General features: G+C 37.4%; 1 protein-coding gene across 2 annotated transcripts; it reads left to right on the top strand.

Moving 5' to 3' along the window:
• Positions 1-405: 405 nt before the first annotated feature.
• On the top strand, positions 406-17,825 carry LOC121975630 (SNAP25 homologous protein SNAP33-like). 2 transcript variants are annotated; one of them, XM_042527401.1, is made up of 6 exons: positions 406-718; positions 15,023-15,503; positions 16,713-16,809; positions 16,914-17,038; positions 17,122-17,219; positions 17,551-17,825. In XM_042527401.1, exons 2-6 carry the CDS (start codon positions 15,102-15,104, stop codon positions 17,648-17,650), a joined length of 822 nt encoding a protein of 273 aa, XP_042383335.1. In that variant the 5' UTR covers positions 406-718; positions 15,023-15,101; the 3' UTR covers positions 17,651-17,825. The 2 variants fall into 2 exon arrangements, with proteins under 2 accessions (XP_042383335.1, XP_042383326.1); XM_042527392.1 differs by having other exon boundaries at positions 407-718; positions 15,087-15,503.
• The last annotated feature ends 920 nt before the right edge of the window (positions 17,826-18,745 follow it).

Below are 18,745 nucleotides of genomic sequence, written 5' to 3'. Positions count from 1 at the left end.
AACTTGACTATAAACAAAATTGCTCCGAAATCTGAAAACTGAGAATTGCCAATAGAAGCCTCTTCGGACCGAATTCTGGCAAAACGAAACCCTTTGACGTTAGTGAACATGAGAAGTCAATCCAAACTTACACCACGCCTTATAGAAAAAGACAAAAGTAGCCCAAGTAATTGAACCACATCCTCCATTCTTGTAGAGGAGTTACATAGAAATAAGATATATAATTTATTTATTTACGCATAATTAGCAGAGCGAGTTAATATATCTAAAAACATATTTTATTTAGCACGCAACTTATTACTTACCCAAATCGTCGACATGATTGTTCATTGAACCACCGAGTGGGTCCCATTAGGAACCCTATAGATAATTCGGGTCTTGAGTTGTGCCAGAATTCATCACAGCAGACGCCCAACGGTCAAATTTTTTGGCAGTGATCACGGTCCACGAGGTGGAGAAGCAATTTCCCTTGCCTATTCCCGTCTTTCCGCCCGTGCTCGGTCTTCTCTGATCCATTCAACTAAGGACGACGACTACGTTTCGGCGAGAGTTTTCGACGCGAGACTCTCGCCCTAGATTTCCTACCGCTTCAGCACAAGTCTCTTTCTTTGACGCGGCCGCTCGGGCGAAAGCTTCAGATCCTTTTAACTAACTTCCGTCCGCCATTTTATTCATTCTTCGCTGCTAATTGGATCTGTTGTCGGGTTTGATTGCTAAGGTATGTCAGTTTCTTTGACGTCCTTGTGGTACACCGTCTGTAGCTCTTTCTGTTTCGGATTTGAGGTTCCGGGTTGCTAAGCATCTGATTGGCTTCTTAATTACCTGACATTTTTTAGTATTGTCGATCTTTTCTTATTTCTTATTGCTGACTTTTTAGGATCTCCAAGTCTAGTTTAATGTTTTAAGTTTGTTTCCAAATTGCTCTTATTTTACTGGATGCAATACTTCCGAGAAGCTGTTGTTTCTTATTTCCAATCCTGCTAGCTTGTTTGTATCTCAGAAGTGGGATTTCCTATCAAGCATTTTAACTTGAAGTGTTTCTTCTCAAGTCTAATCGAACAGAATTTTACCTTTTCTCTGTTTGCCACTTGCTTCCATTTTGTAAACAATATTTTTTTTTTTTGAAAAAACAAAGGAGAAGAAATCATCACAATTACTTGTGTGAGGATTCGTATATTCATCTATTTTGGTTGTGTTTGTTGAAACTAATAGATAAGGAAAAGAAATAGAATAGAGAATTAATTCTTTGATATGTTATTTACTAAAGTCAATAGACTTATTTATACAAGTTATCCAAACAATAATGGAAAGATTAAATATGATATACAATTATAAACATAGTAATGAATATAATATATTTGGAAATATTATTTTTTCTATTTGATTCATGTTAATCTTGATTTTGATTGTGATGCCAAATATAATAAATCTCAATTGATTGAAATCAATTCGAAATTATTTTTCATTATTGTCATTACCCCCAACACACTCAACGAAAGTGTCTGAATATTGAGTTTAATGCTAATTTGGTGAAGCGTTGTCTGGATAATGACTTGGTAAATATATCAGTAATTTGATCTTCAGTAGAGATGTAAAAAATTGAAAGTTATCAAGTCGCCACACACTCACGAACAAAATGAAAATCAATCTCTACATGCTTGGTACGAGCATGAAAAATAGAATTTGTCGCAAGATAAGTTGCTCTAATATTATCACACCATATTTTAGGCGTAACAATTGAGGAAAAGTGTAATTTTGAAAGAAGATACTGTAGCCAAATAATTTCTGACGTCGCGTTAGCTATACCTTTATATTCAGCTTTAGTACTTGGCGAGAGACTGTAGGTTACTTATTTGAAAGCCAGGAAATAAGATTTTGCCCAAGAAATATAGCATATCCGCTAGTAGAACGTCTATCTTTGGGAGATCCAACTCAATCTGCATCACTGTAAGCAATCAACTCTCGTAAGGACTGACGATATAAAAAAAGATCATGTAAAATAGTGCCTTTGAGATATTGAAGAATTCTCTTAACACCTTCCCAATGGTGTTCAGTAGGAGCATGCATAAATTAACAGGCATGATTCACAGCGAAAGCAATATCGGGTCGTATAATGATGACATATTATAGGGCACCAATAATGCTTCGGTAGTTCTGGGTCAGCAAATGAAGAGAAGGATGAAGGTGAACCACCTTCAATATTAGTGTGGAGATAGAACGTACACCATCCATTTTAGCTTGTTGTAGAAGTCCAGTAATATATTTGCTGTGAGAGAGAAGACAACCTTCAGAATGGGAGAGAAACTCTATACCAAGGAAAAAACGAGCATTGCTAAGATCTCGAATAGGAAACTCTTGACGAAGAAGATGAAGTAAAGTAGTAATACCGTTTTAATCACTACCAGTTATTAAGATATCATCCATATAAATCAAAACAAATATTGAAAATTCCTCAATACATTTGTAGAATAGGGAAGAGTCAGTTTTTGAGCTAGAAAATCTCTGAGTATGAAGTCAGGTAAATAGATGACGAAACCATGCATGAGGTACTTGCCGAAGAACATATATAGATTTCTAAAGTTGACGCACTTGGAAGTTGCGAGTGGATGAATCCATGTGGTTGTTCCATAAAAATAGTTTTTTCAAGGTGTCCATGAAGGAAAGCATTGGAAACATCTAATTGTCGTATCGACCAATTGGAGCTAACAACTATAGATAGTAGCAATCTAATAGTTGTAATTTTAACGACTGGACTAAAAGTATCATTGAAATCAATATCTGGTTATTGATTAAAGCCTTTAGCAACAAGGCAAGCTTTGTAATGTTCAATAGATCCATCTGCACGATACTTAATTCGGTAAACCCATTTAGAGCCCATAATATTCATAGATAGAGTACGAGGAATTAAACTCCAGGTTGTATTGTGAAGAAGAGCATCAAACTTTATAGTCATCGCAACACGTCAATTTGAATCTTTGACTGCCTATATAAAACTAGAAGGTTCAACAAAATTTGAAGAAGCAATAAGAGCATGTGGAAGAGGATAACAAGTGGAAACTGGTTGACATCGTGCATAAATATTGCTTAGAGGAAGCATTTGCCAAAGAGTATCATCATCAAAGCTACTTGGAGATGAGTGGTTAGACGAATTGGAATCAGAACTAGAGAGTGGATCACCACTAGCTGCTGAGTCTATAAGAATTTGTGGAGATGGAGCAGGACCCAATATACCATCCCCTGGTACTTTCAATATGTCTTAATGAAGCAATCTGTTGGGATTCTAGTATATTATTCAGTGATATTAGATAGGTTCCTTGATTATCTGAAGGAGGATTTGAGATAGTAATTGTAAACGGAAAAAGAGATTCATCAAAAGTAACATGTCGAGAAATATATATCCACCCGGTCGAAATACGGAGGCAACGATACCCACGATGCAAATTACAATAACTAAGGAAAATACATTGTTGAGAGCGAGGATTTAACTTGTGTTTAGAGTAAGGTCGTAGCCAAGGATAACATGTGTAACCAAAGATACGGAAGAAAGAGTAATCTGGAGGACGATTATAAAGTATTTCCAAGGGACACTTGTTTTGAAGTAGCGAAGTGGGTAAACGATTGATAAGATAGACTACCGTTTGGATGACATCATCTCAAAATTTAAGTGGAACTGAGACATGATTAAGAAGAGCCAAGGCAGTTTCAATCACATGACGATGTTTCTCTCGGCGGATCCATTTTATTCAGGAGTGTGGGGACAAGAGACTCGATGGAGGATGCTAGAGGAAGTAAGATGATGATGAAATGCTTTATACTCTCCACTTCAATCAGAATGAAGGGAGAGTATTTACGATCAAAATAACACTCAACATGCTTTTGAAAACAACAAAAAATATCAAAGAGGTCAAATTTTCTTTTTATAGGAAAAATCCAAATGAACTTGCTAAAGTTATCAATAAAAATAACATAGTAAAGAGAACCCTGATTAGAAAGAATAGAAGCAGGACCCCATAAATCAGAGTGAATAATTTCTAAAGGAAAACTAGAGTTGCGAGTAAAGGATGCAAAAGGTAGTTTATGAGATTTTGCTTTCATACAAGCTTCACATAAATGAGATGATGACGCTAAAGAAGTTGGTAAAGCAAAACGATTAATAATATCATGAACAAGACATAGAGATGGATGACCAAGATGTGCATGCCAAGAAAATTTGTTCGTACGTTCTCCAACAAAGGTTTTGAGAGAGGTGGGTTGAAGATGATAAAGACCGTTTTTAGTGCCCCCTTGGAGTAGAATAGTTCATGTCGCGAGATCCTTCACAAGGCAATGATGAGGATGAAATTTAAAAAACACATTATTATCAAGAGCAAATTGACGTATGGAAAGTAAATTTTTAGTGATAGAAGGAACATGAAGAGTGTTACGTATGCGAAAAGTATGACCATATGAATGAAAGGATATGTTTTCAATGTGAGCAATTTGCAAACCTAAGTCATTGCCTATTTGTACCATGTCGGTCCATGATAAGGCAAAGCTTCGACAAGAATATCATATTCCGGTGTAACATAATGACTCGCTCCATAATCCGAATGTCATCCTGGTATTTTAGGAATTGATAACGTTGCATTAGGAGGGATAGAGAGTGAGAATGCTCCAGAATGAGATGATTGAGTACTAGATTGCCAAAATGTGGGAGGGGGTCGATTTGATGATACAGGTCCTCGAAAATTTGAATCATATCTTTTATAATAATTTTGAGCATAATGATCATAGTTGAAGCAAATTCGACAGCGACCTCGGCCTCTAAAACCTCTAATCTGATTTTGATTACCATGTTTGGGAGGAGGATGATTAAGTTGATCAAGTTGTGGAGCTTTGCTAATCATGTGTGTCGATAAAGACAGAGAATCTGACATCCTTTGAGATTGTATTTGTAGAAGTCTTTCATAAGAAGATAGTATACCATGAAGAGTTCCAAGTGACACTTGATCTATGCGAGTCGTCACACTGGGAACAAAGTTATTATATTGAAAACTCAAACCTGCAAGAACATGCATTAATAGTTTTGGATCAGAGACCGGATGTCCAATTGCAACTAGGTTGCTGGCAATGGTCTTGACTGATTGCATATAGTCATTGATAGAGACATCTCCTCGTTGCATAGACTATAATTGTAGACGAAGTTGGAGAACCCATGCATGAGAGTGGGGTGCAAAAGAACGATCAAGAGCTTCCCAAACTTGACCAGAGGTGTTGAGGCTAACGAGCACGGGAAGTATAGGGATTAACCAAGTTAAGACTAATTGATCCTTCTTAAACCAAATAGCATATGATGGATCATCTTTTCGAGGTGGAGATGAAATACCATCAACATGACCAAGCAAGTCATGAACACAAAGTAAAGAAGAAATTGCAATTTCCATAGTAAATGGTTATCATGGCCAAGTTTAATGGAAAAAGAAGGAACCATATGAAAAGGCAAAGAGATATTTTGTGATGGCGCAGGATCTCAGTAGAACTGAAAGAAGACATTTTTTTTCTGTTTTTTTCCTGCTTTCTGTTTTTTTTTTTGTTTTTTTTGGTAGAACGGGGAAGGGGAAAAAACATAACGAAAAGAAGAATAAAATAAACAAATAACAACTCCGCCTTGCTACAATTGACGTTGCCGAAGTTGCTGCCGTTGACGGAAAAGAGTTGTTGATGAAAGGAGAGGAAAAGCTACTACTATTGAAACTGCAGTTGTCATTGTCGAAGTTGTCGAGGTTGCCGCACTATAGATGATGATATCAAACTAGTATGTAGAAACTCCTGTAGCTGCTGTAACAAAACTTCGGAAGAAGAAAATTGGGAGGAAGAGAAGATGACTCTGATACCATGTTGTAGACGATGATATCAAACCAGTATGTAGAAACTCCTGTAGCTGTTGTAACAAAACTTTGGAAGAAGAAAATTGGGAGGAAGAGAAGATGACTCTGATACCATGTTGAAACTAATAGATAAGGAAAAGAAATAGAATTGAGAATTAATTCTTTGATCTGTTATTTACTAAAGTCAATAGATTTATTTTTACAAATTGTCTAAACAATAATGGAAAGATTAAATATGGTGTGCAATTATAAGTATAGTAATGAATATAATAGATTTGGAAGTATTATTTTTTCTATTTGATTCATATCGATCTTAATTTTGATCGTGATGCCAAGTATAATAAATCTCAATTGATTAAAATCAATTTGAGATTATTTTCCATTATTGCCATTAGTGTTATCTATGTAATAAAAAAATGGATAAAATATTCACAAAAACAATAGACTGATCTATACTACAGTGACTGATGAATGGTACTTAAAGAAAAATAGAACAGACAGATCTATCAGGCTACAACTTTTTGATTCTTCAAATCTAATTATAGATGTTAGTTTCAAGGGTTTGAATGTGGTTTCCAAAAATCAGTTTCTAGTCTTCATTAATGACTTTATTTAAAAGATGCCCTAGAAGTTATGGTTTTATAATATTTTGTGTTTAGACTTGTTGGTAACTCGATTATATGCTAATTTTCATATTGACATGTGTTAGACTAGCCTTAATTAACTGATATTTGTGTTTGCTGTATCTACCAACTTTTTCTTAGAGCATCCACAATACGGGATATTTGGAGGGTATTTCTCCAAATATCCCCGAATCCCAAATCTCCACCATTGGAAGAGGGTGGGGATTGGGATATTAGAAATCACCGGGCAAAAAGTTTTGCTTAGTGATTTCTATTTTTTTTTAAATAAAAATAAAATGGGTTGTTCAGCTCATGGCTACAACACAACGAGTGTGCCTAGCTGGTGGGTCGGTAGTAGGGGCCCACCTGTGCTACAACTTTCTCTTTATTTTTTTAAATTTTTTTATTTTAAATTCAATGTATTTATTAACATTTGCATTGATTTTCAATTGGCCAACATTGCCAAATAGAAAAGTTAGTGAACGTGGCCAAGATTCAATTTTTAAAACGTTGGGCAACGTTCATTTTTTTCTATATATACATCTAATGGTAGCCGGGTTTTTTTTTCTGAAAATATTATCTTTGAACATTTAATCAGACTTCATTCGACTTCGCTCTTCAGTCTAACTTGAAGCAGGAACATCTGATGGTTGTTGGGTTTACCCTGAGTAATATAGTGAGGTTCTCCCGTGCAATATAGCTGGGTTCCGTCCCATGGGGTAAACAAATATTGTCGGACAACATAACCAAAGTTTTGCAGAGTAATAGTGATAGAGTTTCACCCTGCGACATTACTGAAGGTCTGCTAAGCAATATCACGAAGCTCTGCAGAACAATGTTACTAAGGTCCACCGAGCAATAATACTAAATTCCGCAGAGTAACATCATCGAAGTCCACCGAGCAATAATATTAAGTTTTGCAGAGTAACATTATTGAGATTCGTCGAGCAATGACACTAAAGTCTACTAAGAAACATCATCAAGGTCCACCGAGCAATAATACTAAGTTCCACAGAGTAACATTATTGAGGTCCGTCGAACAATCATACTAAATTCCGCAGAGTAATCTCATCGAGCTCCACAAAGCAATAGTACAAAGTACATCATCGAGGTCGACCGAGCAATAATACTAAGTTTCACAGAGTAATATTATTGACATCCGCCGAGCAATAATACCGAATTCCGCAAAGTAACATCATTGAGATTCATAGAGCAATAATACTAAATTTCATAGAGTAACATCATTGATGCCCATTGAGCAATAATACTAAACTCCGCAGAGTAATATCATTGATGCCCATCGAGCAATAACACTAAAGTGAACAACATCATTGAGTTCCACAGAGCAATATAATGAAAATTCCACAGAGCAATATTATTAAGTTCTTCTGAGCATTCAGGATCGCTTCACTTAGTAAAACAAATCCTTTGTCATATATCAAGTGTGGTGAAGCTTTTGGTTATTAGAACGTGGTAATCAATGAATGGAGAGACAAGTAATGGATGTCAGAGGCGACTCCCTTGATTCCTTCTTCATAGTACGTGACAATCAATGAATGGAGAGATGAGTAATGGGTGTCACAAATGGTTCCCTTGAGGCCTTCTTCACCCCAAGTGGCAATCAAGGATTGGAAGAACAATAATAGATCATCACAAACCTCGTCTTCACTGACTCAAGCAAGAAGAAGTAGAAAGGCATGGAAGCAGGTGACGTGGAGATTTCCTTCTAACAACTATATAATCACAATAATACTAAACTCTGCAGAGTAATATCATTGATGCCCATCGAGCAATAACACTAAAGTGAACAACATCATTGAGTTCCACAGAGCAATATAATGAAAATTCCACAGAGCAATATTATTAAGTTCTTCTGAGCATTCAGGATCGCTTCACTTAGTAAAACAAATCCTTTGTCATATATCAAGTGTGGTGAAGCTTTTGGTTATTAGTACGTGGTAATCAATGAATGGAGAGACAAGTAATGGATGTCAGAGGCGACTCCTTTGATTTCTTCTTCATAGTACGTGACAATCAATGAATGGAGAGATGAGTAATGGGTGTCACAAATGGTTCCCTTGAGGCCTTCTTCACCCCAAGTGGCAATCAAGGATTGGAAGAACAATAATAGATCATCACAAACCTCGTCTTCACTGACTCAAGCAAGAAGAAGTAGAAAGGCATGGAAGCAGGTGACGTGGAGATTTCCTTCTAACAACTATATAATCACCATGAATGGTAAATTCTAGGTACATCGGTCTTCTTCTCTCAAGCGGAAGCATCTCTTCTCCACCAAACTCCTCTCCTCTTCTTCTTTACTTCGTTTTCTTTCCCCTTCTCAATGCCTGACTTGAGCGTTGAAGGGGTCATGTCGGCAAGCCCGCCCCAAGCTCTAATCAATGTTGCATCTCAGAACACTAGATTTCATGAGTTAAAAGACAATCGAAGCTTTTTGCAGAAGAGGAGCCTGAGCGAGTAGACAAAGAGGCCATCAAAATTATTTTTTCATTACCAAAATTGTATCAATTTCAACTTATTTCATCCATCTTTCTACCCCAACAAAAAACACTACATACCAAAAATTTGGAAAGAAATCGATAAAAATTCCAATAATTATTTTAGGATTTTTTTTAACTCTCCAAATATTGACAAAAATTCAAATAGAGAAAATTCTTAAGTTTGCCCTAATATACAACATACTCAATTTCCATTTCCCACATAATTTCCATCATTTTCTATACACACCACCATATTATCATAATTTTCAAAGTTATCCAAATTTTTCAAGAAGCGATCCTTGAGCTTGCATGAAATATTGGCTACTTTACCAATATTCTGGGGGCATGTATAAAACGGAATTCGAGGGTCGCTACTCGAAAAATTTGGATAACTTTGAAAATTATAATAATATGGCGGTGGGTATGGAAAGGTTTGGAATTATATGGATGTTGTGTGGGAAATGGAAATTGAGGATGTTGTAGGATGAACTTGAAAATTTTATCCGCTCGAATTTTTGTCGATATCTAAAGAGTTCAATGAATCCCTAAAATAATGATTGGAATTTTTACCAGCTTTTCTCCAAATTTTTGGTATATAGTGTTTTTTTGGTAGAAAGATGGATGAAATAAGTTGAAATTGATGAAATTTGGTAATGAAAAAAATGATGTATATATAGAAAAAAATGAGCATTGCCCAATGTTTCAAAAATTGAATGTTGGCAACGTTCACAACCTTTTGGCAACATTGGTCAATTGAAAATCAATGCAAATGTTGATAAATATAGAATTTAAAAAATTAAAGAGAAAATTAAGCACGGGTGGGCTTAGGGTCTAAACCCTAAATCCTAAAGCCCACCTGCTAGGCATGTGCGCTGTAAAGAGTAATCAAGACTCAGGACTTTGTGAGTCCAAAACTTAGAACTTATTACTTAGCAGATACCTAATTTATACAAGAGATGATACACACTTTACAAGAAAGAGACTCTTCGGTTCCAGTAAACACTATTAACTCCTAGTTTCCAATAGAGACTCTTCGGTTCCCATGATACTATTAACTCCTAGTTTCCAACATTCCCCCTCAAGTTGGAGCGTAGATATCAAAGGCATCCAACTTGTTGCTGAGATACGCAATCCTTGGTCCTCGAAGAGCTTTGGTGAGCAAGTCTGCCAGCTGATCATTAGAGTTGACGAAGGACGTGGTGATTTCTCCAGAAACAACTTTCTCACGGATAAAATGACAATCCACTTCTATGTGCTTTGTTCGTTCATGGAACATTGGGTTAGAAGCAATATGGAGAGCTGCTTGATTATCACATATTAACCTCATTGTTCCAACCTCACAGAAATTCAACTCAGCAATGAGTTGTTTTGACCATATCAGTTCACACGTAGCAAGGGCCATAGCTCGATACTCTGCTTCAGCGCTTGATCGTGCAACCACATTCTGTTTCTTGCTCTTCCAAGAGATGAGGTTTCCACCAAATAGAATACAATACCCAGAGGTGGATCTCCTATCACTCGGGGACCCAGCCCAATCTGCATCGGCATAGCCAGTAATTTCTTTGTGTCCCCTATTTTCATATACCAATCCTTTACCAGGTGACCCTTTAATGAATCTCAAAATTCGGACAACAGCATCCCAATGTTCAGTACGAGGGGAATTTAGGAACTGGCTTACTACACTGACAGCAAAAGCAATGTCTGGTCTAGTGATAGTGAGATAATTTAGCTTCCCCACCAATCTTCGATATCTGCTGGGATCAGAGAATAGTTCTCCTTGATCAGGAAGAAGTTTGACATTTGGATCCATTGGGTTCTCTACTGGTTTGCAATTTAACATTCCAGTTTCTTCAAGGATATCGAGGGCATATTTTCTCTGGGATATGGCGACTCCTGACTTGGACTGAGCAACCTCTATTCCAAGAAAATATCTCAGTTTTCCCAAGTCCTTTGTTTCAAAATGACGGAGTAAATGTTCCTTCAATCTTTGAATTCCAGCGTGGTCATTTCCTGTTATGACAATATCGTCTACATACACCACAAGATACATGCATAGGCTCGAAGAATGTTTGTAGAATACTGAGTGGTCTACTTTACTTCTGATCATTCCAAATTCTTGTAGAGCCAAGCTGAATCGTCCGAACCAACATCGAGGAGACTGTTTAAGGCCATATAAGGACTTGTGGAGTCTACAGACCAGGCCTGACTCTCCCTGAGCAACAAACCCAGGTGGTTGCTCCATATAAATCTCCTCAGATAGGTCACCATGCAGAAATGCATTCTTGATATCAAGCTGGTGTAAGGGCCACTGGTTCATGGCTGCCATGGAAAGAAAGATTCGAACCGAAGCCATTTTTGCCACAGGGGAAAACGTATCTCCATAATCTTGGCCAAAAATCTGAGTGAACCCTTTAGCCACAAGGCGTGCTTTAAGTCGATTCACAATGCCATTTGGCCCAACCTTCACAGTAAAGACCCATCGGCATCCAACAGGATTTTTCCCTATGGGTAAAGGAACCAGGGACCATGTCTGATTAAACTTCAATGCTTGCATTTCTTCAATCATTGCCTGCCTCCATCCTGGATGAGAAAGGGCCTCCTGTACATTTTTTGGAATAGAAACAGAGGACAAGGAAGAAGTGAAAGCACATTGTATAGGAGAAAGGCGATGATAACTAACAAAATTGTAAATAGGATGAGGGTTACGAGTGATACGGTTACCTTTGCGAACCGTAATTGGGAGATCAGAAGGATCCGAAATCGGTTGGGATGCTTGGTCAGGCACTGAAGCACTGGGCTCATGAACAGGAGCTGGTTGAGGAGTCGGAACATTGCGGGAACGACGCTGATAAGTGATCAAATGAGGAGATCCTTCTTGAACATTGGACTCAGGAGTGGTTGTATCAAGAAAAGGTATTGGCAAGACCGGGGATGGAATGACAGTTTCTTCTTTGGAGGTGAAGAATGGTGTATTCTCAAAGAAAGTCACATCGGCAGAGATAAAGAACCGATGCAACGAAGGAGAATAACATTTGTAACCTTTCTGAACCCTTGAATATCCAAGGAAGATACATTTAATTGCTTTGGCTGCGAGTTTATCTTTTCCTGGAGATAAATCATGCACAAAACAAGTACATCCAAAGATACGCAGAGGTATCTTGTATGTTGGTTCATTGGGAAACAAAAGGGAGTGAGGAACCTGATTACCCAATACTGAAGATGGCATTCGATTGATCAAATATCCTGCTGTAAGAACCGCATCAGCCCAAAAACTTAGAGGAACATTAGCTTGAAGCAATAAAGTACGAGCAGTATCAAGCAAATGTCGATGTTTTCTTTCCGCAATACCATTTTGTTGTGATGTGTGTGAGCAACTAGACTGATGAATCATGCCTTTAGCGATCACAAAAGAGTTGAATGAAGAAGAGAAGTATTCTTTAGCATTATCACTACGGAAGATGTGGATTGTACGACCAAATTGGGTAGAAACCTCGGAACAAAACTTCTTAAAATTCTCAAATAGTTCAGATCGTTCTTTCATTAAGTAGATCCAAGTACATCTTGAATAATCATCTATAAAGGTAACAAAATAACGAAAACCTAGAACAGAAGTGGTGCGACAAGGTCCCCAAACATCAGAGTGGATTAACTCAAAAGGAAACTTGGATCGACTAGCTTTCTTATTTTTGTAGGAATAACGAACATGCTTACCAAGTTGGCAAGGTTCACATTGGAGAGATTGTAAATGAGAAAATCTAGGAACCATCTTTTTCAACTTACTCAGACTTGGATGTCCTAGACGATTATGAAGAGTATCTGGAGAATCAGCCGCAGCACAAACTGTAGAGGATGAAGATTGAAGGAAGTAGAGCCCATGCGACTCAGAGCCTGCGCCAATCATCTGTCCCGTACTCCGGTCCTGGATATGAAAAGAATCCGGAAGAAAGGTTACTGAGCAATTGAGAGAGCGAGTTAACTTACTAATTGATAGTAAATTAAACGGGCTGCCGGGAACAAGAAGAACAGAATCTAAATTTAGAGTAGGAAGGGGAGAAATTTTGCCTACTCCAGCAGGTTGTATTTTTGAACCATCTGCAAGGGTTATAACATGGGTTTTTTTTGTGGAAGACAAGTTTGAAAGCAATGAAGGATTACCAGCAATATGGTCGGAAGCACCGGAGTCCAGAATCCAGGAGGAAGAGGGCAAAGAGTGAGAAAAGCAAACCGAAGAATTACCAGATTGAAGTTCTAGGGCTGCTACATCGCTAGAAGCAGCTTTGAAATTAAGGAACTCTTTATATTCATCGTTAGACACGACGAACTTGTTTTCTTGTAGAGATTCATCTTTCTTGGCTGAGTTTACCACTTGCACCTGTGACATATTTGCAGATTTTGCTGGGAAGCCATGTAAAGTGAAGCATCGATCTCGAGTATGTCCTATTCGATTACAATGGGAACACTGTGGTCGATTTTCACGACCTCCTCTCCCACGTCCACGACCCCGGCCTCCACGATCAGAGTTGGTAAAGAGTATAGCAGAATCAACTTCAGTTTTGAGAGACCCATCGGTCAATGGCACACGAACCAACCGATCAATGAGTTCATCGACAGTAGGAATATTTGGGTTGGTAAGGACTTGATTCTTGACACTGTCAAAATTCTTATGTAATCCGTGAAGAACAAACACCATATACATCTGATCCAATTTCTCCAACACTTTGCTGGGATCGCTGTATGTTAGGTGCATCTTGACTTGATGAATCGTGGACTGGGCTTTGTTGAGATACGAAGTTAAGTCATGATCCTGCATCTGAAGAGTTGCCAAATTATGGACAGAATCATAGAGCCGTTGAATGTCATTGGCATAAACACTCTTAGCTTTTTTCCAGATATCATAACAGGACTTGTAGGAGCGATAATGAACCAAGAGTGATGGGTCAATAGACTGCCAAAGAAGAGACACCAGCTGATAATCAACTCTCTGCCATTCAGCCTTCGATGCATCATCATGCTCCGCTACTTGAGTTTCGAGGTGATCCGAAAGCCCTTGACCAAGGAACCAAATCTCAACAGCCGAAGACCAATCCATATAATTTTTGCCATTGAGTTTATCAGAGGTAATAGAGGGAGTTCCTGAAAAGGCAAATGAAAAGGGACTTTTCTGGACTCCTGAACCTTGCTGGACCATGCTCGATGAGGATGAGGCCATAGTAACAGTGATAAGCTAGTGAAGCAGAGGAAGAAGATAATGAACCAAGGTAAGGCCTGGTCTGGTAGGTGTTGTCTTCTGGATTTGAGAAGAAATAGACAAACCCCAGGCTCTGATACCATGTAAAGAGTAATCAAGACTCAGGACTTTGTGAGTCCAAAACTTAGAACTTATTACTTAGCAGATACCTAATTTATACAAGAGATGATACACACTTTACAAGAAAGAGACTCTTCGGTTCCAGTAAACACTATTAACTCCTAGTTTCCAATAGAGACTCTTCGGTTCCCATGATACTATTAACTCCTAGTTTCCAACATGCGCTATGCTATATAACCCATTTTAATTTTTTTTATAAAAAAAATAGAAATCACGGGGCAAAACTTGGTCAATTGAAAATCAATGCAAATGTTGATAAATATAGAATTTAAAAAATTAAGGAGAAAATTGCAGCACAGGTGGGCTTAGGGTTTAGAGTTTAGGGTCTAAACCCTAAATCCTAAAGCCCACCTGCTAGGCATGTGCACTATGTTGTAAAACCCATTTTAATTTTTTTATAAAACAAAAATAGAAATCACCCAGTGATTTCTAATATCCCAATCTCCACCCTCTTCCAATGGTGGAGATTTGGGATTTGGAGATATTTGGAGAAATATCCTCTCTAAATATTTCCATTGTGGATGCTCTTAGTTGGTGTTGTACTTAAACTATTTTTTTGCTATTAAATTGGAATGATGGGGCTGTCTTTTCCATCTTTTGTCATTATTTTTGGATAATATTCTCAAGAATGTATTATTCGGCTTCTTTTACCCTTGTCACGTGCAGAAGAAAATAAATCATTTCCATTTATTTCTCTCTCCGTACTGAGTTTATCATCCATTGCTATCAGCAAGTCAAAGTTGAGATGGATGCAAGGCAGGTTCTTCTATCAGCCACCAACCAGAAGACGACAAAACCTGTAATTTCTAGCTCCAGCCCGTTCGATTCTGTTTCTGATTTTGAAGTTGATCAAAGCAGCAAACCTACTACTTCTGCATCCTCGCGTTTGGGATTTTCATCAGGAAATGCCAGATACAGGAATGAATTCCGTGATTCAGGTGGCATTGAGAACCAATCTGTACAAGAACTGGAAAACTATGCTGTATACAAGGCTGAAGAGACTACAAACACCCTAAATGGGTGCCTTAAAATTGCTGAAGAAATGAGAGAAGATGCTTCAAATACTCTTGTAAAGTTGCATCAACAAGGCCAGCAAATTACTAGGACCCACCAAGCTGTTGCAGATATTGAGCACGATCTTAGTAGGGTATGCTACCTTTTAGTTAGTTTTTTTTCTATTCCCTTTCTGTGTTGAGTTGCAAAGAAATATATTTAATCAAACAAGTTCAATAGACTTAAGTAGAAAAATCCAGGCATCTGTGCTTCTCTTGCCTATTTTACGACTACTTGTTAGTCTTTGACGCAAAATCCATCTTGGCAAAGAGTAATTTGTGCTTAATTTTTATAACTTATAGTAGATGAGCTTTCAATGAATCTATGGCATCATTTTCTGCACCAATTTATTAGAATGTTTGTATTGTCATGATATATCAAGTGGAGTAGCTTGCAGAAAATAGGTACACCATTTTTCTAGTATATTCAGTTGTCTTAGTAGTTCATTAATTGTTAAATTTAACACTGAAGTTGTTCGACAACTTACTTGTTAGTGGGGACAATTTGTTGGCTTTATTTTCAAAATCAATACCTTTTCAAAAACTTGTGAGATATAAAATTTACTCGTGGTCTTGTGAATCAGGGATGAGCAAGAAATCCGATCCAATTGTTACATGATCCAGCTTGACGCATCTAATTTTATATAAATATACATGTATATGGATCTTGGGTTATACATGGATATCTAAATGCCAATTAGCTTGACCAAGCCTAAGTTTAATTTGCTCAAAATTTAATCACATAAATAGTCAATTACCTATTTTGCTATCCTGGGTAATTTACTCTTAAAATTGACATGTACCAGTGAATTCTAATAGTAATGAAATACTAATTTACTCTATTGCATTGTACTACTAGGATTATATATTTTTGGATTCATAACTATAGCACATTAATTAGGTGTTTGGATATTAATTTATGACATTAGAATGAATTTTTGTTCCATTAATTTTTTTTTTTTTTTTTTACTTTTGTTGACATTGGAAGTCCTTGATGCAGATTTGAAAATTGATAGCCAATCAGATCTTGTTTGGGCTTGGCCAAATCTACCGTACTTTGTCTTGGATACTATATCGGATTAATTTTCCTTGATCCAAAAGACTGGTCGGATCAAAATTTGGCCGAAACTAGACCCAACCTAACCCACCTTCACCCCTACCGGGAGTAGGATGTGGAAGCAATTTATTACACATATGTCTATTTTTGTTCTACCGGTTCCTGATACAGTTTGTTGTATGTAATGTCTTGTGCTGTCATGTTAATTTGGTAGACTATGTTTCTAATAATGTATGTGTTTCTTTAGGGTGAAAAACTTTTAGGAAGTCTTGGGGGCTTGTTTTCTAAGACGTGGAAGCCAAAGAAAACACACAAAATTAAGGGACCTCTTCCAGTACCCCAAGGTAAAGTGCAACCATTTTTTTGGTCAAATAATTCCCAACAAATCTATTGAAATCCATACGTACTGGTTCAACTCTTTCTGATTTTTTGTCAACAAAATCGGTAGATGATTTTCATACTAAGAGTAGCCACCTGGAGCAGAAGCAGAAATTGGGATTAGCTACTGCTCCACCTCGGTCAGAACCTCGGCATCTTCCCTCGGAACAAGCCTCTCCACTTGAGAAAGTCGAGGTGGATATTGAATCCATTACGTGTCCTATTTAGTTTTTGTTTCACTAAACTACACTACATTCATTCTATGCTTGTTGTACCAGCATGAGAAGGCAAAGCAAGACGATGTGCTTTCTGATTTAAGCAATTTGTTGGGTGAGCTGAAAAGTATGGCTATTGACATGGGTTCTGAGATTGGGAGGTGGGTTACCTATCATCTGAATGTTCTCTTATCTAATTCATTTTGTTTCTAATAATTACTCAAGATAGACAAATAACATATGGGATATTTTCAACTCTTCAGTTTTGTCATTGGTACCAATTCACACAAATGCTATTTTGTCAAAACCAGATCATGTTTACTAGTTTTTTGTCCTTTGTTTTTTTTTTCCTGGTCCTATACTAGTTACCCAATTTATAGACACGAATAGAAGATGTTCTTCTGATCAAAGAGTATTTCTCTGCATTAGTGTAAAATTAGCTGCTGGCTAATACCAATCATTTAAAATTTTGTTTTGTTTTGGAAATTGCAGCCAAATTGTAGCTTTGGACCGCATGCAGGATGATACGGATGAGATACATGAGAGGGTTAAAGGTGCAAACCAGCGAGGCCGTCGATTGCTCGGGAAATGATTTTGACACTTGAAGAGCTTTGCCTTTGTATCATGTTCTTTTCTTTTGACAGTCTCAGTTGTATGTGCATCACTGCCACTGTTTGATTCATTTTGCTTCTGTCACAAATTTCTTTAGTCTCATTTACTTAACACCATTTGGTTCAAAACTGAATAAAATCTGCTTAAATAAAGAATAGACCGACTCAATTTTTCAACATTACATTTCTTTACAAGCTATCGCCTACCTTCAACCCAAGTTACATGATTCTTTAGTTATAAGAAAAGATGCTAAATGATTGTAATAAGAATAACCTTAATATGACTCAAATGAAGGTCAATTACAATTATTTTGAATTATCTTTCACTTTTTTGTTTAAAAAAACATTTTACCTACTAAAGTTTCAAATCTGTTTCATTTTCACTCTCATGATTTAACATTAATCAATCATGATAAAAAAAAATACAAAGTGTTAAAGGAAATGATTTCGAGAACTTAATTAGGAGGTAAGAATAATTGATAACCTTTCAACTTTAAAAGGTGAAGTTGTAGGCTCAAGCCAAATTTCTCCTGCTCTTAAATCTTAATGACAACAAAAGCAAATCATTAATTTTGTTAAAATATTTATATTTTAAATTTCTAGTATCGTGAGTAATTCATGAGTAATTCAGTCTTATAAACCAAGTGCATGATCATCCATGTGGTAAACACGGCCAAATCTCACATGATCTAAACCGTATGATCAATTACAATTCACGAGTAGGCATCACTCTCACGGTCTCACCTCCGCTTGTGATCTCTATAAATAGCGACTGATAAGAAGACGACCCCATGCACATTAAAACTCTTTGGGACTCATTCATTAATTTGAAAGCTCTCTCTCTCTCTCTCTCTGTTTCTTTTCCTTGCTTTTTATAACTCCCCTCACTCTGCTCTCCCCTCTTCCCATTTGGCTTCCCCAAATCCCTTACTTCATGGAATCCGCCATGAAGCTTTCTTCGTTCCCCAATTCCCTCGCTCTCATCCTCATCCTTCTCACAACCGCCCTCCTCCTGACTCCGGCCGCATGGACTCGCCCTTCCGGACCGTCGGTCGTCCACCTCCACGGCCGCAGCA

This window comes from Zingiber officinale, chromosome 1B (genome assembly GCF_018446385.1).
Source record: "Zingiber officinale cultivar Zhangliang chromosome 1B, Zo_v1.1, whole genome shotgun sequence".
Taxonomy (NCBI): Eukaryota; Viridiplantae; Streptophyta; class Magnoliopsida; order Zingiberales; family Zingiberaceae; genus Zingiber; species Zingiber officinale.
This window is presented reverse-complemented; position numbering and strand designations above follow the sequence as displayed.